This window comes from Mustelus asterias, chromosome 17 (assembly GCF_964213995.1).
Source record: "Mustelus asterias chromosome 17, sMusAst1.hap1.1, whole genome shotgun sequence".
NCBI lineage: Eukaryota > Metazoa > Chordata > Chondrichthyes > Carcharhiniformes > Triakidae > Mustelus > Mustelus asterias.
Window position 1 is genome coordinate 16,648,689 of NC_135817.1, and position 27,117 is coordinate 16,675,805.

Sequence of the window (27,117 nt, forward strand, 5' to 3'; positions counted from 1 at the left end):
CGACATTATAGTTACAAAAGCCCACCAATGCCTCTACTTTCTCAGAAAACTAAGAAAATTTGGCATGTCAGCTACGACTCTCACCAACTTTTACAGATGCACCATAGAAAGCATTCTTTCTGGTTGTATCCTGCTCTGCCCAAGACCGCAAGAAACTACAAAAGATTGTAGGGGGCAGCACGGTGGCACAGTGGTTCCCACTGCTGCCTCACAGCGCCAGGGACCCAGGTTCGATTCTGGCCTCGGGTAACTGTCTGTGTAGAGTTTGCACGTTCTCCCCGTGTCTGCGTGGGTTTTCTCCGGGTGCTCCGGTTTCCTCCCATAGTCCAAAAATGTGCGGGTTAGGTTGATTGGCCATGCTAAATTGACCCTGTCAGGGAGATTAGAGGGGAAATATGTGAGGTTAGGGGGATAAGGCCTGGGTGGGATTGTCGAGTGCAGACTTGATGGGCCAAATGGCACTGTAGGGATTCTATAATTCTATGAATGTAGCCCAATCCATCATGTAAACCAGCCTCCCATCCAATGACTCTGTCTACACTTCCCGCTGCCTCGGCAAAGCAGCCAGCATAATTAAGGACCCCACGCATTCTCTCTTCCACCTTCAGGAAAAAGTTACAATATTCTGAGGTCATGTATCAATCAACACAAGAACAGCTTCTTCCCTGCTTTTGAGTGGGCCTACCTCGCATTAAGTTGATCTTTCTCTACACCCTAGCTATGACTGTAACACTATATTCTGCGCTCTCTTGTTTCCTTCTCTATGAACAGTATGCTTTGTCTGTATAGCGCGCAAGAAACAATACCCTTGACTGTATACTAACACTTGACAATAATAAATCAAATCAAAGACACTGGCATATCAATGGCTGCCTTTTCTTCTGAGCGATTTCAGGCGAAAGTTTCTGTGGTTCCACCTTGTTTTGTCAGCGCTGCAGCAGAAGGTGGAAGGAAGTGTGTTGGCGTGGGGAGGAGCCGGATTTGCGACACTGGTTTGTTCATAAGCAGCTGAGCGGACTTCGACTAGGAGTGACACCGCGCCCGGGACCGACAGCGGGAGTGGAGCCGACACCGGGACTGATACCGGGAGTGATCCCAGGCTGACTCGCGGGACGCGGATGAAGAAAACCCGGTTTCTATTTGACACATACCGGGGTGTGTACAGAAAGAGTAAAAAGGCTAAGAGGCGAAAATGGCCAGTTACACTGTGCGACCGGCTACTCCCCGGGACTGCACCGACATCCTCCGCCTCATTAAGGTGAGCTCCGGATTCACATCCGCTTCACCAGCCCCTCTCCGAGCCGGAGCGCTCTCTGCCCCTCTCAGCTCCTTCAGCTTATCCTTGTCCCCCCTGTGGATGGCGGTTAGAGAATGGTTAAAGCGTAAGAAGGCGGATGTTCGGCCCGTACTGACTGTGTTGGTTCACTGCAGGAGTAACTCGCCCCCTCCCTGTTGCCCGTAGCCCCTGCAAATCTTTCCAATTCTCTTTTGAAATCCTTGATTGAATCTGCCTCCAGCACAGTCTCAGCCACTGTATTTCTGATCCTAACCACTTAAGAGCATAAAACACTGAATATATCCTCACCCTGGTCTCTGTTCCACTTTGCCCCAATCTTCCTCTTTAATCTAGGCAAGGAGAGATTGAGTTTGAACAAAGAACAGTACTGCACAGGAACAAGCCCTTTGGCCCACCAAGTCTGTGCCAACACAGGTGCCTCTCTAATCTCATTTTCTTGCCTCAATGTGGTCCATATCCCCCCCATTCCCTGCCTATTCATGTATCAATCCAGGTGCTTCTTGAAGAATCTATTTCCACCACCTCCTCTGGCAGTGCATTCCAGACATTCACCACCCTGTGTGGAAAAACTTGCTCCTTGCATCTATTTTAAACTTTTCCCCCTATTTCAAACTTTCAACCTATGCTCCTGAGTAATTGACCCTGCGACCCTGGGAAAAAGAATCTTTGACTATTCACTGTATCCAAGCCTGTCATAATCTTGTAAACCTCTATCAGGTCTCCCCTCATTCTCTGACACTCCAATGAATCTGACAGCTACACCTGCCTGAAGAGATATCAGAAGCAGTGCAGGGACAGCCAGACTAACAACATCAGAGACTGAGGGGACAGTCAAGACATTCAAAGAGGGAGGGGAGGGGGGGGGGTGGTGGGGTGGAGATTGTCCCATGCACACCTGATATCAACAGTGGGGATGGGGGAAGTGACAGATATATAGACAATAAGTGGTTAGGAACTAGAATACACAACCTGAGTGTGTGGTGGAGGGGAAAGATTTGCAGGAGCTACTGGGAAAGAGGCAGGTTACTCTTGCAGAGAGACTGTGACCTGACAGGGAGTATGAGAACGGACACAGTACAACAGGCAGATAAAGAGACAGGAAATAAACATCAGTGAAAGGAAGGTTGGGGGGGGAGGGGAGTGGTGGTGGTGTCGGTGTCAGGGGTGTAAGATTGCAAGCATTCTGTATGTAGTTTATGTTTAAAGGGATATGATTTTCAAAAGTATTTGTTCCCCTGTGCTACTTGAAGAAAGTCTTGCATATATATATAGTGCCTTTCGTGTCCGTAAAACATCCTGAAGTATTCCACGAGTTCTGCCTTAAATCTGTATGATGTGTAGATGCCGGCGTTGGACAGGGATAAACACAGTAAGAAGTTTAACTTTAACCTGGTGTTGTTAAACTTTCTTACTAAATCTGTATGTCAGTAAGTTGATTGCATCAGAGAACGCATTGACTGCACGTTAAGATAAATATTTATCACATGCCAACATGTTCTGGAGTGACTTTGAAATGGTTACTGTACTTTAGTGTGCAGTTAATGATGTCAAAGCAGAGAAAGAGGGACATTGTTAGTGTGTGTGGAGCTGAACATTGTTCAGTTGCACAATATACATTGCAGCAGAATAGGTTTTGCAGCTATATTGTGTTTAACACTTAAACCATTGAACATAAGAATTAGGAGCAGGAGTAGGCCATCTGGTCCCTCAAGCCTGCTCCACCGTTCAATAAGATCATGGCTAATCTTTTCGTGGACTTGGCTCCACTTGCCCGCCCGCTCACTATAACCCTTAATTCCTTTACTGTTCAAAAATTTATCTACCCTTGCCTTGAAAACATTCAATGAGGTAGCCTCAACTGCTTCACAGGGCAGAGAATTCCACAGATTCACAATCTTTTATGTGAAGAAGTTCCTCCTCAACTCAGTCCTAAATCTGCTTCCCCTTATTTTGAGGCCATGCCCCCTCGTTCTAGTTTCAACTGCCAGTGGAAACAACTTCCCTGTTTCGATCTTCTCAATTCCCTTCATAATATTGTATGTTTCTATAAGATCTCCCCTCATTCTTCTGAATTCCAGTGAGTATAGTCCCAGTTTACTCAGTCTCTCCTCATAAGCCAACCCTCTCAACTTCGGAATCAACCTAGTGAACCTCCTCTGCACCCCCTCCAGTGCCAGTATATCCTTTCTCAAGTAAGGAGACCAAAACTGTACACAGTACTCCAGGTGTGGCCTCACCAGCACCTTATACAGCTGCAACATAACCTTGCTGTTTTTAAACTCCATCCCTCTAGCAATGAAGGACAAAATTCCATTTGCCTTCTTAATTACTTGCTTCACCTGCAAACCAACTTCTTGTGATTCTTGCACAAGGACACCCAGGTCCCTCTTGCATGCTGCAATTTTTTACCATTTAAATAATAGTCCATTTTGCTGTCATTCCTACCAAAATGGATGACATCAAATTTACCAACATTGTACTCCATCTGCCAGACCCTCACCCACTCATTTAGACTATCTATATCCCTTTGCAAACTTTCAGCATTGTCTGCACACTTTGCTCTGCCACTCATCTTAGTGTCATCTGCGAATTTTGACACACTACACTTGGTCCCCAACTCCAAATCATCAATGTAAATCGTAAACAATTGCGGTCCCAACACTGATCCCTGAGGCACACCACTAGTCACTGATCGCCAACTAGAAAAACACCCATTTACCCCCACTCTTTGCTTACTGTTGGTTAACCAATCCTCTATCCATGCAAATACATTACCCGTAACACCGTGTAGCAGTCTTATCTTATGTAGCAGTCTTTGGTGCGGCACCTTGTCAAATGCCTTCTGGAAATCCAGATACACCACATCCACAGGTTCCCCATTGTCCACTGCACATGTAATGTTCTCAAAGAATTCCACCAAATTAGTCAAACATGACTTGCCCTTCATGAACCCATGCTGCGTCTTACCAATGGGACAATTTATACCCAGATGTCTTGTTATTTCTTCCTTGATGATAGATTGAAGCATTTTCCCTACTACAGAAGTTAAGCTAACCGGCCTATAGTTACCTGCCTTTTGTCTACCTCCTTTTTTAAACAGTGGCGTCACATTTGCTGTTTTCCAATCTGCGGGAACCACCCCAGAGCGTATTTTGGTAAATTAACACGAGTGCATTTGCTATTTCTCCCGCCATCTCTTTTAGTACCCTGGGATGCATTCCATCAGGACCAGGAGACTTGTCTACCTTTAGCTGCATTAACTTGTCCAACACTACCTCTTTCGTGATAATAGTTTCTAGGTCCTCACCTCCCATAGCCTTCCTGTCGTCAATTTTTAGCATGTTATTTGTGTCTTCCACTGTGAAGACCGACACAAAATACCTGTTCAATGTCTCAGCCATTTTCTCATTTCCAGTTGTTATATCCCCCTTCTCGTCCTCTAAAGGACCAATGTTTACTTTAGCCACTCTTTTTCATTTTATATATTTGTAGAAACCTTTGCTATCTGTTTTTATATTCTGAGCTAGTTTACTTTCATAATCCATCTTACTTTTCTTTATAGCTTATTTTGTGGCTTTCTGCTGTCCTTTAAAGATTTCCCAATCCTCTAGGTTCCCACTAATCTTTGCCACTTTGTATGCATTTTCTTTCAATTTGATACCCTCCTTTATTTCCTTAGATATCCATGGCTGTTTATCTCTTTTTCTACAGTCCTTCCTTATCACTGGTATATACTTTTGCTGAGCACTGTGAAAGATCGCTTTGAAATTCCTCCACTGTTCCTCAATTGTCCCACCATAAAGTTTTTGCTCCCACTCTACCTTAACCAACGCCTCCCTCATCCCTCTGTAGTCTCCTTTTGTTTAAGCACAAGACACTGGTATTGGATTTTACCTTCTCACGCTCCATCTGTATTTTGAATTCAACCATACTGTGATCGCTTCTTCCGAGAGGATCCCTAACTGTAAGATCATTAATTATTCCTGTCTCATTACACAGGACCAGATCTAGGATAGCTTTCTCCCTCGTAGGTTCCATTACATACTGTTCAAGGAAGCTATCATACATTCTATGAACTCCTCCTCAAGGCTGCCTTGACCGACCTGGTTTGACCAATTGATATAGAACATAGAACATAGAACATTACAGCGCAGAACAGGCCCTTCGGCCCACGATGTTGCACCGACCAGTTAAAAAAAAAAAAACTGTGACCCTCCAACCTAAACCAATTTCTTTTCGTCCATGAACCTATCTACGGATCTCTTAAACGCCCCCAAACTAGGCGCATTTACTACTGATGCTGGCAGGGCATTCCAATCCCTCACCACCCTCTGGGTAAAGAACCTACCCCTGACATCGGTTCTATAACTACCCCCCCTCAATTTAAAGCCATGCCCCCTCGTGCTGGATTTCTCCATCAGAGGAAAAAGGCTATCACTATCCACCCTATCTAAACCTCTAATCATCTTATATGTTTCAATAAGATCCCCTCTTAGCCGCCGCCTTTCCAGCGAAAACAATCCCAAATCCCTCAGCCTCTCCTCATAGGATCTCCCCTCCATACCAGGCAACATCCTGGTAAACCTCCTCTGCACCCTCTCCAAAGCCTCCACATCCTTCCTGTAATGTGGGGACCAGAACTGCACACAGTACTCCAAGTGCGGCCGCACCAGAGTTGTGTACAGTTGCAACATAACGCTACGACTCCTAAATTCAATCCCCCTACCAATAAACGCCAAGACACCATATGCCTTCTTAACAACCTTATCTACTTGATTCCCAACTTTCAGGGATCTATGCACACATACACCTAGATCCCTCTGCTCCTCCACACTATTCAAAGTCCTCCCGTTAGCCCTATACTCAACACATCTGTTATTCCTACCAAAGTGAATTACCTCACACTTCTCCGCATTAAACTCCATCCGCCACCTCTCGGCCCAACTTTGCAACCTGTCTAAGTCTTCCTGCAAACTACGACACCCTTCCTCACTGTCTACCACACCACCGACTTTGGTGTCATCAGCAAATTTGCTAATCCACCCAACTATACCCTCATCCAGATCATTAATAAATATTACAAACAGCAGTGGCCCCAAAACAGATCCCTGAGGTACACCACTTGTAACCGCACTCCATGATGAATATTTACTATCAACCACCACCCTCTGTTTCCTATCCGCTAGCCAATTCCTGATCCAATTTCCTAGATCACCCCCAATCCCATACATCTGCATTTTCTGCAGAAGCCTACCATATGTAGATTCAAATCCCCCATGATGATAATTGCTGTACCATTTTTACATGCATCAGTTATTTCTTTGTTTCTTTCTCGCCCCACCATGATGTCATTATTTGGTGGCCTATAAACTATGCCTATCAGTGACTTTCTCCTTACTATTTCTAATTTCCACCCAAATGGATTCAACCTTTTTTTCCATAGAACCTATATCATCTCTCACTACCGCCTGATGTCATCCTTAAATATCAGAGCTACACCACCTCCCTTCCTGCAACACAGGGAAGTTCTCCCTGGTGTCCTGGCTAACATTTATCCCTCATCCATTTGCAACACAGGAACTGACCAACTGGTCATTGCTGGTGTTTCTGCTCCACACAAGTCTCCTTGCATCTTATCAGCACACTCTTCTCATCCTTTCTCCTTTTCTGGCTTTCTCAAGTCTATCTCTGCTACTCACCTTAACTATTGTTGGTTGTGAAACACTTTTGAGACACAATGGATGTGAAACGTGTTGTATAAATGCACATCCTATCTTGGACATAGTTATTTGATCCTCCTCCTGTGTTGTATCATCCTCGAGTTGCGGCTTGAACCCACAATCTCCTGTCCACTGAGCCAATGGATAAGTGAAAGATGCTATACTCTTGTTTTTTATCCATAATATGTTATGTGGCATTGAGCGGGTAAAGGGAGAGATTGGGTGGAGGAGAAAGTGAGGTGTCAGGACAGGGCAGCAATATGTTTAAGTGAGTAGAGCTTTAAAACCAAGATTGTCACACTTGAGGTTACACAGTTCCATGGCTTAAATAGTGTTCAGTTCTAGTACCAAGGCAACTTGGAAACGTTCCGCAAAGAATGATCACAAGCGTGATTGTTTGTCTTGGTAGTTATGAAGAAAAAATAGAATATGTGTCAGTCATGGCTCACTTGCCTTTATGCCAAGAACAGCTTCTTCCCTGCTGCCATCAGATTTTTGAATGGACCTACCTTGCATTAAGTTGCTCTTTCTCTACACCCTAGCTATAACTGTAACACTACATTCTGCACTCTTTCATTTCCTTCTCCATGAATGGTATGCTTTGTCTGTATAGCATGCAAGAAACAATACACTTCACTGTATGATAATACATGCGACAATAAATCAACTCAAAATTATGTCAGAAAGTCATGGGAGTTCTGTACTGGTAGAGAGCCATCTTTCAAATGCGATTTTAAACTTAAAGTAAACACTGAGGATCCTGCGGTATGATTTGAAGATGAGTAGGGGAGTTCTCCCTGGTGTGCTGGCTAATATCCCTCATCCAACACGTAAAAAGAGATCATTATTGCATTGTGGGATTTTGTGGCAAATTGTCTATTGTGTTTGCTACATTACAACAGGGACGACACCAACAAAGTACTTCATTAGCTGTAAAGCACATTGGGCATCCTGAGGTTGCGAAAGTTTTGTTTCAATTGAGACTTTTTATTGAGCAATCTGGCAGAATTAAAAAGTAGTTAATCTCAAGTATAGTTTCAAACAAAATCATCATTGCACAATATGGATGCAGGCTGGAGGTAGCAACTATTGGGCAAGGTCAGGAATGATCATAGAAACCCTACAGTGCAGAAGGAGGCCATTCGGCCCATCGAGTCTGCACCGACCACAATTCCACCCAGGCCCTACCCCCACATATTTACCCACAATCCCTCTAACCTACGCATCCCAGGACTCTAAGGGGCAATTTTTAACCTGGCCAATCAACCTAACCCGCACATCTTTGGATGTCAGAAAGCACAAAACACTGACTATTGTTTGGAACAATGTTACAAGCAGGACAATAGTAAATCTTTGATATTATTAAAGAGTCTTTAATTCTACAATGGGGGAGGAATCAGTGGATTTTGTTGAAAAGGCTAACGAGATCAGCTGAATGGTCTCCTTATTTACTAATTCATGGGCGTCACTGGCTTGGGCAGCATTTATTGCCCATCCCTACTTGCCCTTGGTGGTGGTGAGTTGCCTTCTTGAACTGCTGCAGTCCATGTGGCATCCACTGTGCTGTTGGGGAGTTCCAGGATTTTGACCCAGTGACAGTGAAAGAACAGCCAATATGTTTCCAATATGAGGATGGTGGGTGACTTGGAGGGGAGCTTCCCAGGAATCTGCTGCTCCTGTCCTTCCAGATGGTAGTGGTTATGGGTTTGGAAGGTGCTGCACAAGAAACCTTGGTGAGTTTCTGTAGTACATCTTGTAGATAGTACACACTGCTGCCAGCGTATCAGTGGTGGAGGGAGTGAATGGCCAGTTCATTTTCTGGTCAATGGTAACCCCCAGGATATTATTAGTGTGGGATTCAGTGATGCTAAAACTGCGTTTGCTAACCTGTCACTGAAAAGAGCTATGTGTTTGACATTAGTTAGAACTACATTAGCAGACTAACTATGATTACCAAAGCTAAGTGCCCTTATTTTGTGTCTGACATCCTGCGCTCATCCCTGATATTCAACTGTCTAGGCCAGTGGTTCCCACATGCTGGTGTGCTGTGAACCACCCCTCCCAAATCTGCTGTGAAAAACGATTCAAAATTTTGGTAATAAAACAAATCTTTGTCTTCAGCTCTGTGGTTGGCACGTCCAAGATCCAACAAATCTTGGGGGCACTCCACATATTATGCGCTGGCTGAGAAAGAGCCACAGACGCTGGTTTAGATTTTAAAAAAATGTTGGCCAGACCCATGTGCGTGGAATTTGGAGCTCAAGGCAGAGATCCCACATGCCAGCACAGAAAGTTAAAACTCAGAAAATCCTGAGAGAAGAGAGAGAGAGACAGGGAGAGGTAGAAACAGACAAGGAGATGTTAAAAGCAAAGTTCCTAGTAGGAAAGAAGACAGAGAAAATAGGAATATCTCAAAATGTTCTTAGAAACTAGAAGCAGATGTAGGCCATTTGGCCCTTCAAGCCTGCTCCACCATTCATTTTGATCATGGCTGATCATAGAATTCAATATCCTGATTTCCCCTCCTTACTCTCATATCCTTTGATCCCTTTAACCCCAAGAACTATATCTAATTTATTCTTGAAATCAGACAACGTTTTGGCCTCAACTACATTCTGTGGTAGTGAATTCCACACATTCACCATCCTCTGGGTGAAGAAATTTCTCCTCACCTCAGTTCTAAAAAGTTTATCCCTTATCCACACACTATGGTCCCTAGTTCTGGACTTCCCCACCATTGGAACATTCTTTCTGGACCTATCCTGTTAGAATTTTCTAAGCTTCTATGAGATCCCCACTTAACTAAACTCCAGTGAATATAATCTTAACCGATTTAGTCTCTCCTCACATGACAGATCAGCCATCCCAGGAATCAGCCTGGTAAACCTTCGCTGCACTCCCTCTATAGCAAGGACATCCTTCCTTAGATAAGGACACCAAAACTGCTCACAATACTCCAGATGTGGCCTCACCAATGCCCTATATGATTGCAGCAAAACATCCTATCCCTATATTCAAATCTTCTTGCTATGAAGGCCAACATACCATTTGCCGCCTTTACTGCCTGCTGTACCTGTGCGCTTACTTTCAGGACTGATGCACAAGGACACCAAGGTCTTATTGAGTATCCACCCCTTTCAATTTATACATATTCAAGTAATAATCTGTCTTCCTATTATGGCTACCAAAGTGGATAACCCCACATTTATCCACATTATACTGCATCTGCCATGCAGATGCCCACACACTCAGCCTGTCCAAATCACCTGAAGCGTCTCTGCATCCTCCTCACAGCTCTCCCTCCCACCCAAATGTGTATCATCTGCAAATTTGGAGAGAATACATTCAGTTCCATCTTCCAAATCATTAATATATAAATGTGAAAGGTTGGGGTCCTGGCACAGATCCCTGAAGAAGCCCACTAGTCAATCAGCAAAAGACCCAATTATTCCAACTCTTTGCTTCCTATCTGCAAACCAGCTTTCTATCTCAAGACATTACCTGCAATCCCATGTGCTTTAATTTTACATAGTAGTCTGTTATGTGAGACCATATCGAAAGCCTTCTGAAAGTCTAAGTAAACCACATCCACTGGTTCTCCTCTGTCAACTCTACTAGTTACTTCCTTAAAAAAATTCCAATAGATTCGTCAAGCATGATTTCCCTTTTGTAAATCCATGCTGACTTTGTCTGATTATACCACGGCCTTCCAAATGTCGACTGATGAAATCCTTGATAGTTCCCTGTTTTCTCTCTCTCTCCCTTTTTGAATAGCGAGCTTACATTAGCTACCCTCCAATCTGTAAGAACTATTCCAGCGTCCAAAGAATTTTGGAAAATAACCACCAATGGATCTACTATTTCCAGGGCTACTTCTTTAAGTACTCTGGGATGAAGATCATTAAGACCTGGAGATTTATTCACCTTCAATTCCATTAATTTCCCTAAAACCATTTCTCTACTAATGCTGATTTCCTTCTTCAGCTCCTCACTAAAACATGTTTCTTTCAGCACCTCTGGTACATTATTCATGTATTCCTTTGTGAAGACTGAAGCAAAGTACAAATTTAATTCCTCAAGCCATTTCTTTATTCCCCGTTATGAATTCTCCCGTTTCTGACTGTAAGGGGCCTACATTAGTTTTTGTCACTCTTTTTCTCTTTACATATCTATAGAAACTTTTACAGTCAGTTTTTATGTTCCCCGCTAGCTTACTTTCATACACTCTTTTTCCCTTCTTAATCAATCCCTTGGTCCTCCTTTGCTGAATTTTAAACTGCTCCTAATCCTCAGGCCTATTGCTTTTTCTTGCCAATTTGTAAGTATCAAATTCAAGGAAGAAACAATCTCTAATTTCCCTTGTAAGCCATGGTTTGGCCACAATTTCCTTGCCACTCTTGGGTCAAACAGGAATAAACAACTTCTGGAGTTCACCTATTCGTTCTTTAAATGCCTGCCATTGCCTGTTCACTGTCTTTCCTTTCAGTAATGTTTCCCAGTCCATCATGGCCAATTCATGCCTCATACCATCATAGTTAACTTTATTGAGATTCAGGACCCTGGTCTCAAAATCAACTACATCATTAACCATCTTGACGAAGAATTCTACCATATTATGGTCACTTGTTCCCAAGGGTTCTTTCACAACTGGGGCAGCACTGTGGTTGGCACTGCTGCCTCATAGTGCCAGGGACCCAGATTCGATTTCTGGCATGGGTCACTGTCTGTGCGGAGTCTGCTCATTTCCCCCCAGGTCTGTGTGGGTTTCCTCCAGGTGCTCCGGTTTCCTCCCACAGTCTTTCTTCTCAAAAGATGTGCTGGTTAGGTGGATTTGCCTTGCTAAAAATTCTTTCTCTGTGTACCCAAACAAGCGCCGCAGTGTGGCGACTAGCGGATTTTCAGAGGAACTTCATTGCAGTGCTAATGTAAGCTACTTGTGACACTAATTAATAAACTTCAAAACAAGTAGATTGCCAACTAATCCTTTCTCGTTGCACAACACCCATCCAAGGCGGCCTGCTCCCTTTTTAGTTCCTCAACATATTGCTCCAGCAAACCATCCTGTATGCACTCCAGAAATTCTTCCTCTATTGTACTGTGACTAATGTGACTTCCCCAATCTATATGCAGATTAAAGTCGCCAATAATCACAGATGTTCCTTTAACACATGCATCTCTGATTTCCTGTCCAATGCTTTTTCCCAACATTACCACTACAGTTTGATGGTCTGTATACCACCCCCACCAATGTTTTGTGGCACAGAGGTGTGCCATGACATATAAGAGGTTGGGAACCACTGGTCCAGCCTAAAGTGTTGAATTTCCGTCCTGAACCCCTTGCTTCCTGCATAGGTTAGGTGGATTGGCCATGCTAAATTGTCCTTTTGTCTCAAGATGTGCAGGTTTGGTGGATTAGTGGGGTAAATATGTGGGGTTACAGGGATAGGGCCTGGGTGGGTTGCCGTGTCAGAGAGTCGGTGCAGACACGAATGGTCTCCTTCTGCGCTGTAGGAATTCTTTGATAGGATTCAATAATATGTCATTCCTTAGAAACTAATCTTTTTGACAAAGCCTTTGCTCGAATATCTCCTGTGTGGCTTGCTCATATTTTGTTTGATTTAACACTGTGAAGTGCCTAAGGATGTTTTGATTCTGTTAAAGGTGACGTATATATTCAAGTTGTTGTTGTGTGATATATTCCCAAACTTTGGAGACAGGTGGGCGGCACATCATAACATCAGGGACCAGCAGGAAATTCCTCAAACCTCTCCCATTTCGCTGGTAACTTTACAGAATTGTTACAGTGCATAAGGAGTGTCTGCACTGGCTCTCCGAATGAACAATTGACTAAGTGCCATTCTCCCACCTTTCTTCCTTTTCAGAAAGTCTAATTCTCTTCTGAATGCTTCCATTGAACCTGTCTCCAGCACATTCCAGACCTTAATCACTCATTGTGTGAAAAGGTTTCTTCTCACATCACCTTTTTGCTTCCTTTACCAATCACTTTAAATCTGTGCTCTCTTGTACTTGATCCTTTCGGGAGTGCGAACAGTTTATCACTATCTGCCCAGACTCATGATTTTGAATACTTCTGTCAAATCTCCTCGGTCGTCTTTTCTCTAAGGAAAACAGTTTTTATCTTCTCCAATCTATCTTCATAACTAACTCCCTCACCCTTGGAGCCATTCTTGTGAATTTTTCCTGCACTTTCTCCAATCTCTTCACACCCTTCCTAAAGGGCGGCACCCAGAACTAAGCTCAATACTCCAGCTGAGGCCCAACTATTGGCTTACACAAATTCAACATAACTTCTGTGCTCTTTTATTCCTTGATCTTGCTGAACAAGCATACAGTATCATAGGAGATGGCAGAACCCTTAGGAGTATCGATAGGCAAAGGGATCTGGGTGTACAGGTACAAAGGGATCTGGGAAGTGTGGATTGGCACAGGCTGTTCTCTGGTAAGGATGTAAATGGAAAGTGGGAGGCCTTCAAAGGAGAAATTTTGAGAGTGCAGAGTTTGTATGTTCCTGTCAGGATTAAAGGCAAAGTAAATAGGAATAAGGAACCTTGCTTCTTGAGGGAGATTGTAACACTGATTAAGAGGAAGAGAGAGTTGTATGAAATGTACAGGCAGCAAGGAACAGATCAGATGCTCGAGGAGTATAAAAAGTGCAAGAAGCTACTTAAGAGGGAAATCAGGAGGGCTAAAAGAAAACATGAGGTTGCTTTGGCAGGCAGAGTGAAGGAAAATCCAAAGAGCTTCTATAGGTATGTTAGGAGCAAAAGGATAGTGAGGGATAAAATTGGTCCTCTTGAAGACCAGAGTGGTAGACTGTGTATGGAACCAAAAGAGATGGGGGAGATACTAAATGGTTTTTTTTTGCATCCGTATTTACTGAGGAAATGGGCATGGAGTCTATGGAAATAGGGCAAACAGGTAGGGAGGTTATGGAACCTTTACAGATTAAAGGGGAGGAGGTGCTTGCTGTCTTGAGGCAAATCAGAGTGGATAATAAATCCCCAGGACCGGACAGGGTATTCCCATGGACCTTGAGGGAAGCTAATTTTTACCAGGATGTTGCCTGGTATGGTGGGAAAATCGTATGAGGAAAGGCTGAGGGGCTTGAGGTTGTTTTCGTTAGAGAGAAGAAGGTTAAGGGGTGACTTAATAGAGGCATACAAGATGATCAGAGGATTAGATAGTGTGGATAGTGAGAGCCTTTTTCCTCGGATGGTGATGGCTAGCACGAGGGGACATAGCTTTAAATTGAGGGGTGAGAGATATAGGACAGATGTTAGAGGTAGGTTCTTTACTCAGAGAGTAGTAAGGGCGTGGAATGCCCTGCCTGCAGCAGTAGTGGACTCGTCAACATTAAGAGCATTCAAATGGTTATTGGATAAACATATGGATGATATTGGAATAGTGTAGATTAGAGGGGCTTTAGATTGGTTCCACTGGTCGGCGCAACATCGAGGGCCGAAGGGCCTGTACTGCGCTGTAATGTTCTATGTTCTAATGTTGAACTTGCAGGGGCCCTGGCAGACATATTTAAAATGTCAGTATTCACGGGGGAGGTGCCGGATGATTGGTGGGTGGCTCATGTTATTCTGTTGTTTAAAAAAGGTTCCAAAAGAAATCCGGGAAATTATAGGCCAGTAAGTTTTATTCGTCGGTGGTGGGCAAGTTATTGGAATCTTAGAAACCCTATGGCACAGAAAGAGGCCATTTGGCCCATCGAGTCTGCACCGACCACAATCCCACCCAGGCCCTGCCCTCATATCCCGACATATTTACCCACTAATCCCTCTAACCTACACATCCCAGGACACTAAGGGCAATTTTAGCATGGCCAATCAACCTAACCCGCACATCTTTGGACTGTGGGAGGAAACCGGAGCACCCGGAGGAAACCCACGCAGACACGAGGAGAATGTGCAAACTCCACACAGACAGTGACCCAAGCCGGGAATCGAACCCAGGTCCCTGGAGCTGTGAAGCAGCAGTGCTAACCACTGTGCTACCATGCTGCCCAAGGTGTGATAAGGGATAGGATCTACAAATATTTGGATCGACAGGGAATTATTAGGGAGAGTCAACATGGCTTTGTGCATGGTAGGTCATGTTTGACCTATCTATTAGAGTTTTTCGAGTAAGTTACCAAGAAAGTGGATGAAGGGAAGGTGGTGAATGTCGTCTACCTGGATTTCAGCAAGGCCTTTGACAGGGTCCCTCATGGGAGGTTAGGTAGGAAGGTTCAGTCGCTGGGTATACATGGGGAGGTAGTAAACTGGATTAGACACTGGCTCAATGAAAGAAGCCAGAGAGTGGTTGTGGAGGATTGCTTCTCTGAGTGGAGGCCTGTGACTAGTGGTGTGCCGCAGGGATCGGTGTTGGGTCCATTGTTGTTGGTCATCTATATCAATGATCTGGATGATAATGTGGTAAATTGGATCAGCAAATTTGCTGATGATACAAAGATTGGAGGTGTAATGGACAGTGAGGAAGGTTTTCAAAGCTTGCAGAGGGATTTGGACCAACTAGAAAAATGGCAAATGGAATTTGACGCAGACAAGTGTGAGATATTGCACTTTGGAAGGACAAACCAAAGTAGAACGTACAGGATAAATGGTAGGACTCTGAAGAGTGCAGTTGAACACAGGGATCTGGGAATACAGGTACAGAATTCCCTAAAAGTGACGTCACAGGTGGATAGGATCGTAAAGAGTGTCTTTGGTACATTGGCCTTTATAAATCGGAGTATCAAGTATAAAAGTTGGAGTGTTATGGTAAGGTTATATAAGGCATTGGTGAGGCCGAATTTAGAGTATTGTGTACAGTTTTGGTCACCTAGTTACAGGAAGGATGTAACTAAGGTTGAAAGAGTGCAGAGAAGGTTCACAAGGATATTGCCGGGACTTGAGAAGCTGAGTTACAGAGAGAGATTGAATAAGTTGGGACTCTATTCCCTGGAGCGTAGAAGAATGAGGGGAGATTTGATAGAGGTGCATAAGATTTTGATGGATATAGATAGAGTGAATGCAAGCAGGCTTTTTCCACTGAGTCTAGGGGAGAAAAAAACCAGAGGGCATGGGTTAAGGGTGAAAGGAGAAAAGTTTAAAGGGAATATTAGGGGAGGCTTCTTCACGCAGAGAGTGGTGGGAGTGTGGCATGAGCTGCCGGATAAAGTGGTAAATGCTTTTAACATTTAAGAAAAACTTGGACGGGTTCATGGATGAGAGGGGTGTGGAGGGATATAGTCCAAGTGCAGGTCAGTGGGACTAGGCAAAAAATGGTTCAGCACAGACAAGAAGGGCCAAAAGGCCTGTTTCTGAGCTGTAATTTTCTATGGTTCTAGGTCACTGAAAGTGGCAATGCAGGTGGAGAAAGTAGTCAAGAAGGCATACGGCATGCTTGCCTTCATCGGCCGGGGTATTGAGTTTAAAAATTGGCAAGTCATGTTGACGCTTTATAGAACCTTAGTGAGGCCACACTTGGAATATAGTGTTCAATTCTGGTCGCCACACTACCAGAAGGATATGGAGGCTTTGGAGAGGATACAGAAAAGATTTGCCAGGATGTTGCCTGGTATGGAGGGCATTAGCTATGAGGAGAGTTGGAGAAACTTGGTTTGTTCTCACTGGAGCGACGGAGGTTGAGGGGAGACCTGAAAGAAGTCGACAAGATTATGAGAGGCATGGGCAGAGTGGATAGTCAGAAGCTTTTTCCCAGGGTGGAAGAGTCAATTACTAGGGGGCATAGGTTTAAGGGGCAAGTTTTAAAAGAGATGTATGAGGCAGATTTTTTTACAGAGTGGTGGGTGCCTGGAACTCGTTGCCGGGGGAGGTAGTGGAAGTGGATACGGTAGTGACTTTTAAGGGATCTCTTGACAAGTACATGAATGAGATGGGAATAGAGGGATGTGGTCCCTGGAAGCGTAGGGAGTTTTAGTTAAGTCAGGCAGCATGGTTGGTGCAGGCTTGGAGGGCCAAAGGGTCTGTTCCTGTGCTGTAATTTTCTTTGTTCTTTGTTCTAAGCTTTATTAACTGCTCTCAATCTATCATGCCATCTTCAATTTATGCACTGATACACCCAGGTCGCTCTGCTCCTGCATCACTTTAGAATTGTACCCTTTATTTTATTTTGTCTTTCTGTGATCTTCCTACCAAAATGAATTACCTCACATTTTTCCACTTAGAACTTCGTCTGGCCCTTGTCCTCCAGTCCACTTGTCTGTCTTTTTTGAAGTTCTACACTATCCTCCTCACAGTTCATCACAATGTTTCCAGGTTTCATCTCATCCATAATTTTGTCTTGTACACCAAGGTTTAGATCATTTAATATTCATCAGGAAAAGCAAGGTTCCCAACAGAGATGCCTGGAGAACCCCACTACAAACTATCCTCCAGCCCCAAAACATCAATTAATCACTACTCTGTTTCCTGGCACTCAGCCAATTTTGTGTCCATGTTGCTACTGTCCCTTTATTCTATGAGCTGTAACTTTGCTCACCAGTCTGTTTGTGCAGGTAGCTATCCACAAGTAGTTCCTCGAGAATGTTAATTTAAAAATAAACCCAGTGCTTTGCTTTTCTGAAATCGAATAACTGAGGAGTTGGGGATTAAATATTCATCCTTTTCTGGTCATTTTCTAGGAACTTGCAAAATACGAAGAAATGGAATATAAGGTGAAGTTGACTGAAAAAGGTAACAACAATCAAATACAAAACATCTTGCAACCTTTTCCCGATGGTCTTTTGATGTGTTGTGAATATGTTGGTAATTTATTTTGTAGATTTGCTTGAAGATGGCTTTGGAGAACGTCCGTTTTATTACTGCCTTGTTGCAGAAGTGCCAATGGAACATGTGACTCCTGAAGGTAGAATTTACTTTGTTTCTTGACACCAACATGGTAGTTTTGTGTTTTTTTGATGTTGTCCTTATCTGTTTGATTAAATCCATAAAGGAAGCATTTTTTTAAATCCCTGGTGTGAAGCATATATTAACAAAAAGGCTTCTAGAAAACTTGTGTTGACATCAATAGTGGATGTGCTGTTTCTCTACCCTCTTTTTGCTGTAGGTGACGTTGTGAAAGTTCTCACTCTAATATTGTTTCCAAAAGGGGTCACAACTGCTGCATATCAAACCAGCACTTAGTTTATCTAGTGAGAGATGGTTCTTTTCTTATTAACAAGATTTCTTTCCTTTTCAGAAATGTGCACAAAGGAAATTGTTTGGTTAACTAGTTGAGAGGTTATCAATTTTATGAATGCATTCATAGACTGGAATAGATGAGCAGTATTGATTGTATCCTGACTTTTCCTGGTAATGTTGTTAATTTTCTTTTGTAAACATGTTTGGGTTTTTCATATTGGTAAGTCGGCATCTGGATCCAATTTCTATTCAAACATTGAAGGCCTTGTTTGAGCTGGGTCTACAAGCCTGCTGTTGAATTAAAGAAACTGCATTTAACAGCGTGACTGAAGAGTATCAACTTCTCAATCTGTTTTAAGACCAATCTGAAAACAACTTTGTGTAGCAGCAGAAGATTTGTATAAAGTTTCCTGCATGATTGAGTATTGTTCTTGTAATCGAGTCAAGTTGATTTGATCCAAGGGATGAGCTGGGATGCATTGAATTTACTTAAATGTAACTTTTACCTTTTTTAAAATTTTTAATAATGTTGAATGTATTCTCTCTTAATTTATCCCCAATCTTCAGGTTACAGTCTTTAGCTTCGCCATGTACATGGCCGTAGGCGTGTACATGGGTAGGCGGGCTGGTAACTGAAAGATCCATTAAACATTAGATGATCTTGATAACGGAGGTAAGGCCCAGAGGGACATGCTACTTGCAACTTTTTTTTTTAAAAAAGAGGAAGAAGGATAGCGAAAGCATGGTAGATCAGAATTTGTTGCATGCAGTTCTCCTCCCAAAAATGCTCTTGGCTAAAGTGTACAATGAGGTATTCCACTTTTTGTGACAGTCATATGAAGTGGCTAATTTACAGTTTTACCAGAGTGCGGGACTCTGTGATTGGCAAAATTGGGATTTGATCTGAGGTGGACCCATGGCATCCTTCTGATCTGCCGTGTTAAAACCAACACATTAGTTAAAGGATAGTTTTAAATACTTGTTTAAATAATGGGTACTTTAATTCATAGTGGCACAGTATTTTTTTAATCTTTTTTTTTTGTTGGCATGTACATGCCTGATCTACACTTGTTACAGGATTTGAGCTGCTGTTCCAGGAGCTGGTCACCATCTTGATAAATGTTTGCTGAGCCGTGTTTTTAAAAAAACAAAAATTGTCTTTTTGTTTAGCAGTTTCTAAGCATGTATATTTTAAAATGAAGACAGAAGTACAGCAGTATACTGGCAATGTTACGAGTTAGTAACCGAGAAACCAGGGCTAATAATGCAGGGGACACGAGTTCAAATCCCACCATAGCAGTTTGAGAAATTAATTACAGTTCATCCCTGAAATTTTGCTGCTGCTTAAGGTGCCGCAAATGGCACACCCCCACTGCGCGTTACCTGGCGGCAAAGGATGCGTACAACAGAAAATCCCTTTGGCAACTGCAAGACCATAAGATCCAGCTGCCAGCGAGCAATGCACCATCACCACTAAATACAGCATGGAAGGGAAGGAAAATCCTGCCTCATATGCATTTTTTTAAATCTAGAAATTAAACACTGGGCCATAATTCTCCAATGTCATCCATGCTGGGATTCTCCGATCCCACTGCAGTGAATGGAATGTTCTCTGCAAGTTCTCCCCGAGAACTCTCTAAGTTCTCTGTTCCCGCTGGCAGCAGTGGCAGGGCTAATAGGATCGGAGTCTCCCAACCCTGATATCATCAGAAAATATTGGCCATGAATCTGTTGGTTTGTTGTATAAACCCAAATACTTTGCAAATCGTTTTTGAGAAGGAAGCCTGCTGTCCTTTCCTTGTCTCGCCTGTGCCAACCCCAGTTCCACAGCAACATGGTTACCCTTAATTACCCTTTGGGGTGGCGTTAGTAAGACACTGTTGATTCAAATCTTGGGTCAACCAGGGCTGTGTAATAAATTGTCGGCCATACCAGCATCATCACACTCTGCAAATTGTTTTTTAAAGGCTTTGGAGGTTGATATCTAATAATAATGTGACCTTAAACTGTCTGCCCCCTCAAGCGGATATTAAAGTTCCCAGGACACCTTTCAAAGAAGAACATATCAATATATGTATAACTCCATTTAAAAACAGATGATCTGATCATTTACCTCATTGCTACTTGTGGGATTTTGTTATTTGCATGTTTGGTTGCATTTTCTACATAACAGTGACCATACTCAATGACTGGTGAAGCGCTTTGGGATGTCCTGAGATGTGAAACATGTTTAAAATGATTATCGTTGTATTTAAATCCATTCATGGTCTCACCGCTCTCTTTCTTTGTAATATCCACCACACTCTCCTTTATTTTGTCCATTACACTGCCTGGCCTTTGATATAAACTCACACCCATCACTTTGTCCCACCTTTGGTGGCGCACCTTCAACCACATTCTGGATTTCCCTCTCTAAATTCCTCAAAGGCAGCACTTTTTTTTTTGAGACCGAAGCCGTGGGTTAAAAGTTAGACTCCAGAATAGAACACATTATGTAGCCTGACACTTCAATGCAGTGCCGAGCGAGTGCTGTATTGTCGCAGATGCCGTCTTTTGGATGAACATTAAACCGAGCCCAATCTGTCCTTTATTGGGTGGGTATAGCGGATCCCCCATCACTATATAAAGAAAATCTCTGATATCCTGGCAATGTAACCGACATTACTAAAATGGTTATGTGGTTGCTTATCAAGTTGTAGTTGTTTGGACATTGAGTTGTGTAAATTTGCTGCAAGATTTCCTGTTACAGCAGTGACCAATTTCAAAAGTCCTTCATTGGCTGTAAAATATTTTGGGATGTCCTGAGGTATGAAAGGCAATGGAAAGGTACATTCTTTTATTTCCTAAAAGATGCCTATACTTGACGGAGTACATACAAAAGACTGTATGGACTCCGTATAGTGTTCTGTCTATGTTCTGGAAATGCATTATTCAACCATTAAAACTAATGTATCTGATATCCTTTTTTAGGACACAATATTGTGGGATATGCTATGTATTACTACACATATGATGCTTGGATTGGAAAACTACTATACCTTGAAGATTTCTATGTAATGGAAGCATTCAGAGGTAATATAAACATTTTTGGAAAAGAGGTTTGCTAACAATTGTTTGCAACAGGGGGCACAGTTTTTAATCTTTGAATGTCAATGTCATTCAAACTGATTTTAGTTTACTTCAACAACTTGCATTTATTATAGCACCTTTTTATGTTCAGAACACAATGCAGACACCTGTACTGTTTCCTAGTTGTAGATCTTTCTTTAAGGACCCAGCAAGGGTCTTAAAAACAAGAAGTGCTGGATAAACTCAGCAGCTCTGGCAGCATCTGTGGAGAGCAAAACTGTGGAATTCGCTTTTGGGAGTCGGATCAAAAACTGATGAGACACGGGTTTCTCCGCAAACCTTCTTTATTGCATTGGAGGAGAGATCGCTAGACCATGCGCATCAAGCATGGGTTCGTGAGTCTCTGGCTGGCTTACAAAACAGTTTTGGTTATACACGACGGAGATACATCCACATACTTCTGTTAGCCAATAAGGGCATAGCTGTATTGTTACATTTTGATTAATTACTTTCAAGAACAAAAGGCCAATCGAAGCCAGAACCACAATTACCTATTAGCAGTTTCTTTAACGTGATCATTAGTTTCGGTGAGCCTTGTCGCCCTCGCCTCAGGCCCTTTCCATAACCAGTTTATCCCTCAACTGATTCCTAGTTACGCATCCCAATTTTAACCCTTTCCTCTTTCCAATCTACCTTTATACACATTCACAAAACGGTAAATATTCTGAGTCTAAATGACCCTTCTACAGAACTGGAAAATATGTTGCCCTGCTCTGCATTCCTCTGAAGGTGATGGGATCAAAAGCTGTTGCCAAGCATGAGTAATCCAGATTTATGTTGCAGTGCAGTACTGAAGATGTGTTACGCTGCTGAAGGTGCTATTTTTCAGATCCGATGTTAACAGAGGCCATATCAGCCTGTTGAAAGTGGATGTGAAACGAATCCCATGACACTATTCAAAAGGGCAAAAGTTCCTGGACGAGGCCACCAAAATCTGAGTAACTGCTTGTTGAACTTCTCTGTTTGTGCAGCCCTGCTGCTGACAGACGACTGCAGTATTTGCCCTGGATGATGGTGACTACATGTCAAAAGTAATTCTATAATCCCTTTTGACTTGTCCCGGGACAGATTTAAGTGTTGCGTGTATGCCAGTAGTTAAATCTAATGTCACGACTTGGATATCCAAGTCTGAGTCTGTATATGTTTACAAGCTTTGATTTACAGAAAACAGATGACTTGTTGTGCATCACCAATCATCACATCTTTCAGTCTGCTTCAATGAGCACAGGTGAGTCCACAAGTTAATCCACCAACTGGATAGAATTAAACACCCGGCGTTTGTTCAATTATTGCCAAAGACTTTGACACAGAGTTGCACTTGACTCATAGATTGACCTTTTGTATCAAAGGACATACTTCAAGTGGTGTCTGTTATTCTCTGGCATGATTTCCCAGGGACGTCTAAAGCAAAACAACTATTGTGGTTTATAGAGGACAAAGTTCAGATGTGACTAACTGTGCATTCCCTGTCTCAGAATGTTGGTAAATTGCATGGGTTCTAATGTTTGCATTCTTTTTGCAGGATATGGAATTGGTTCAGAGATGTTGAAGAAGATCTGTCAGGTAAACAAAAAGAGATTCCCATTTATTATCTTAATCACCAATAATGAGAAAGGTAGTAGTACACCTCAGATTTGCCATTCTCTCCCAAGTACTTTCAGCCTTTCTGGCTGTTTTTTTTTACCTCCCAGGATGTTGATGTTTTGTCAGTTATAATAAAGTTTGTTAATGTCAATTGTTAAGATTATGAAGAATAGGTAATGTGCCTGGGTAAGATGCTCTTTTGGAGAGTCGGTGCAAACGCAGTGGGTTGAATGGTCTCCGACTGCACTGCAGGGATTCTATGGATCCCACTCCCCCCTCGCCCTCCTGCTTTGCCCTACCACAATTCAAAAGATTCAAATAAAATGTCCTCCAATATTATCCTCTCTTGGGATAAGATAGCACTACCTTTCATATGCAAGCTTGGTTTTTTTTCTCTCTCCCAAAGTTTAACCTGGTGTCAAAAAAGCTGAGGTCTCCTGTGTTGTCTGTGGCTTGAAGAGTAAAGCTTCTTCTCCTAATAGTCTCAGTAATAGTTATCACTTTGATACAGTCCATTTCAACCAATGCTGTAGTTGGCCAAGGTTGTCAATTATGCAGATAAACCAAAGATAACAAGGTCGAGACCAGCTAGACTCATTTCATTTGGGCTCCTTGTATTTGGTAGCACAGCTTCCACCTTATTATTCTGGATTGAAGTGCGAGCCATTGTACGTTTCAATCCTCCTCACTGACTATTGTTATGTGAGATGGGCATTTGGTCACATTCATTTGTCAGCAGTCACCGGGGGTCCTTTTTATTTGTATAAAGCAAGGTGCAGTGATGAAAGACATTAATATATAACAATAGTTAGATTAGGAGAGTCAATATTAATGAAGGATACAATTTTTAAGTGGTCTAGAAATTGATCCAAGGTTTAAAGTTCAGAAATCTTTGAAGGTATCCAAGCAAATGGAGAGAGCTGTTACAACAACATACAGGATTGGCTGCTTTACAAATAGAGGCGTGGAGTACATGAGCAAGTTTTGCTAAAAGCAATGATTAGGTACTAGTTTTGGTATTGTGTTCAATTCTGAATACCTTACTTTGGGAAAGGAAGTTAAGCACTTGGGGAAGGTGCCAAGGAGATTCACTCAAATGCTACAACGCATAAGGGATTTGGTTACATGGCAGCACAGTGGTTAGCACTGCTGTCTCACAGTGCCAGGGAACTGGGTTCAATTTTGGCCACAGGTGACTGTTTGTGTGGAGTTTGCACATTCTCCCCATGTCTGCGTGGGTTTCCTCCAGGTGCTCAGATTTCCTCCCACAGTCCAAAGATGTGCAGGTTAGGTTGATTGGCCATTCTAAATTGCCCCTTAGTGTCAGGGGGGGGATTAGTAGGATAAACATGTGGAGTTGTAAGTATGGGATTTGGGTGGGATTGTTTTTGGTGCAGGCTCGATGGGCCAACTGGCCCCTGCAATGTAGATTCTATGAGAGACTAGAGAAGCTGGAATTGTTCTCAAAGCAGATAAAGATTAAGAGATTTGATGAGGTGTTGAAAGTAATGAAGGGTTAAATAACAGAACAATGTTTCTACTGATAAAACAGTTGGTGACTGGGGAGACAACTGGCAAAAGAGTTAGAGGGGAGATTTGGAGAATTCTTTTTGCGCAATGATGTTCTGATCTGGATTACACCACTTGAAAGAATGGTGGAAACTGCTTCATAAGAAGCAGTAGGCCATTCAGCCCTTCAAGCCCATTTAATAAGATCATGACTGATCTTCAATTCCATTTTCCTGCATGATCCCCATGTCCCTGGATGTTTTTAACATGTAGAAATCCATTGATTTGAGTCTTGAGCATACTCGGTGACTCAGTCTCTACAGCCCTCTGAGGCAGAGAATTTAGCTTTCAGTAGTAACTTTCCGAAGGGAATTGGCTAACAACTTGAAGGAATGAAAATTGGCAGGCTATGGGGAAGGAGCTGGACAGTCAGGCAAGTTGGAGAGTTCTGTCAAAGGCACTGTGGGCTGAATGGTCTCCTTCAGCACTGTGTGGATTTCTGAATGGAGCCATTCAATAAATTGCCATATGATGTTATGTCTGAGGAACTAATATGGAGAGTGATCTGTTTTCAGACTGCTGTGCAGGACCGCTGCAGCAGCATGCATTTCATTGTGGCAGATTGGAACCACCGTTCAATCAACTTTTACAAGAAGCTTGGTGCTGCAGATCTGTCCAAGAAAGAGGGGTGGCGTCTTTTTGAGATTAAAAAACAATCCTTGGTTAAAATCGCAACTGAAGAATGAGTTTGAAGAGTCAAGTCCAGATATCTTTACATGTCTCTTCCTAAAGAATCTTAAGTTTTATGCAGTTGTTGTAGATTGAAGACTTCAATTTTGATTGTGTTTATCCACATAATAGGGATATGCATCCTGTAAGATAATCATTTAGCAATGTTCTTTTAATTAGAATCCATACTGCAATAGCTTTTATGTAATTGTCCTTGCGCTATTTAATCAGTTGTCTTCAGGTGTGAAATGGTGTGTTAATAAATCCATTTATTAAAAGAAAGGAAAAAGTGGAACAATGCTACTTATGCCAATCAAGAATTTGTCTGCCAATAGGAAATGACGTGCTATAATATATGCCATGTTTTAGCGTATATATAACTTTATATGGATACAATGTCAATATGAAAGATTGTTGGCCTGTTCTGTATGTATAAATAAAACTATGGCTTGTATTTTACCAAAATGCTGATTCTCAAGGAGAACCTCCCCTCAATTTATTTCTCTCTTCCTTATTGTTTTCACTACAATTAGATTATCTTTTAATGTCAATCTGGACAGCCTTAGCTCACAGCATGAAAAATTTAATTGAGGTTTGGAAATATTTTGGATGAAAACTAGCATTGGATCAGGGGCACACTGACTTCTGAATCAACGGGTCATTTCTTCGAACGCCTGTCCAGGAATTAAATGCATAATTCAGGCTGGGGTCGAGTTCTGCATTGTCAGATGAGTTGCTTAAGATGTTTCTTGGGTGATTTTGGTTGAGGGATAAAGATGACCAGAACACAGGAGAACTTGTCTACTCTCCTGTGAAATTGTGCAGGAGCAGAGCTTGAATTCATGGCCTGACGCAGGTGAGAGTACTATCCATTGCATTTGATCCCACTCTGATCTTGGCTTGAGTTGTGATTCACTTTTAATAACTTTGGAGGCTTGGCTATGGTATAAATGATTTGATGCTAAAGTTTACTGGCCTAGTACTAAGGAACTATATATTAAAATTGTACATGAGTATGTTAATTTGCAGTAGGTCACTATTTGAACAGCCTGTTTCAGAAATGGATGTGAGTGTTGTTGGCTAAGTTAGCATTTTTATTGTCCATCCCTAATCATCCTTGAAGGTGACAGTGAGCTGCCTTCTTGAATCACTTCCGTCTGTGTGTAGGTACACCCATAGTGCTGTTAGGAAGGGAATTTGACCCAGCAACAGAAGGAATGGTGATATAATTTGAAGTCAGGATGGTGCATGGCTTGGAGGGGAACCTGCAAGTGGTGGTGTTCCAATGTGTCTATTGCTTTTGTTCTTTAAGTGGTAGATGTTGCAGGTTTAGAAGGTGTTGTTGAATGCATTGGGCACAGAGTTTCCTCCCACCCCACAATAAAGATCAGTTAATACAGTATGTTGTACACATAGGCATTACTGAAAAAGCCATGTTAAAATGTAGCATGCTATTTTAATAAGCTTGCATTTATGTTTATATGGTGCCTTTATCGTAAAAAGATATTCTAATATACTTCATAGGAAAGTTATCGGGAACTTTGACACTCAGCCACATTGGGAAAAGGACGGCATAAAAGGAAGATGGCTTATAACAGCATAAGTATCAGTTACATGGAGAATAGTCACTGACAGAGTAGGTGGAATTGGTGAGCTATCATGGACCTGGTAAAAATAAGGGACAAGTTTTATCAAGTGTGTATTTGTTTTCTGGAGCACCAAAGCCAACTTGGAAATTGTAAACTTTCAAGACATTGAAAAGTTGAATCACTACAAAAGTGTTTAAAGAAACAAAAATGCAAATTAAAGATCTACTGCTCACAAAACAATGGTACGTGCTTTGTATTAATGCTACGAATTAGGGGTCGGTGTAGCTCATTCGGCTGGACGGTTAGTTTGATGCAGAGCGACACCAACAGCCTGGCTTCAATTCCTGTAACGCCTGAGGTTATTCAACCTTCTCAACCTTGCTCCTTGCCTGAGGTGTGGTGATCCT

General features: G+C 42.4%; 1 protein-coding gene across 1 annotated transcript; it reads left to right on the forward strand.

Annotated features, from left to right (window-relative positions):
* The first annotated feature begins 944 nt into the window (after positions 1 to 944).
* Positions 945 to 25,586, forward strand: LOC144506349 (diamine acetyltransferase 1-like). Its single transcript, XM_078232332.1, has 6 exons — positions 945 to 1,258; positions 17,672 to 17,723; positions 17,812 to 17,895; positions 21,141 to 21,242; positions 22,822 to 22,862; positions 24,968 to 25,586. Exons 1-6 carry the CDS (start codon positions 1,193 to 1,195, stop codon positions 25,136 to 25,138), a joined length of 516 nt encoding a protein of 171 aa, XP_078088458.1. The 5' UTR covers positions 945 to 1,192; the 3' UTR covers positions 25,139 to 25,586.
* Positions 25,587 to 27,117: the final 1,531 nt, after the last annotated feature.

What these genes read in the sequence shown, in the direction of transcription:
- LOC144506349 (XM_078232332.1), top strand. Translation starts at nt 1,193, where the DNA reads ATGGCCAGTTACACTGTGCGACCGGCTACTCCCCGGGACTGCACCGAC. An exon ending in GGTGAAGTTGACTGAAAAAG is followed by an intron (nt 17,724 to 17,811) that starts GTAACAACAATC and finishes TTTATTTTGTAG; the next exon opens with ATTTGCTTGAAGATGGCTTT. An exon ending in TGTAATGGAAGCATTCAGAG is followed by an intron (nt 21,243 to 22,821) that starts GTAATATAAACA and finishes TTCTTTTTGCAG; the next exon opens with GATATGGAATTGGTTCAGAG.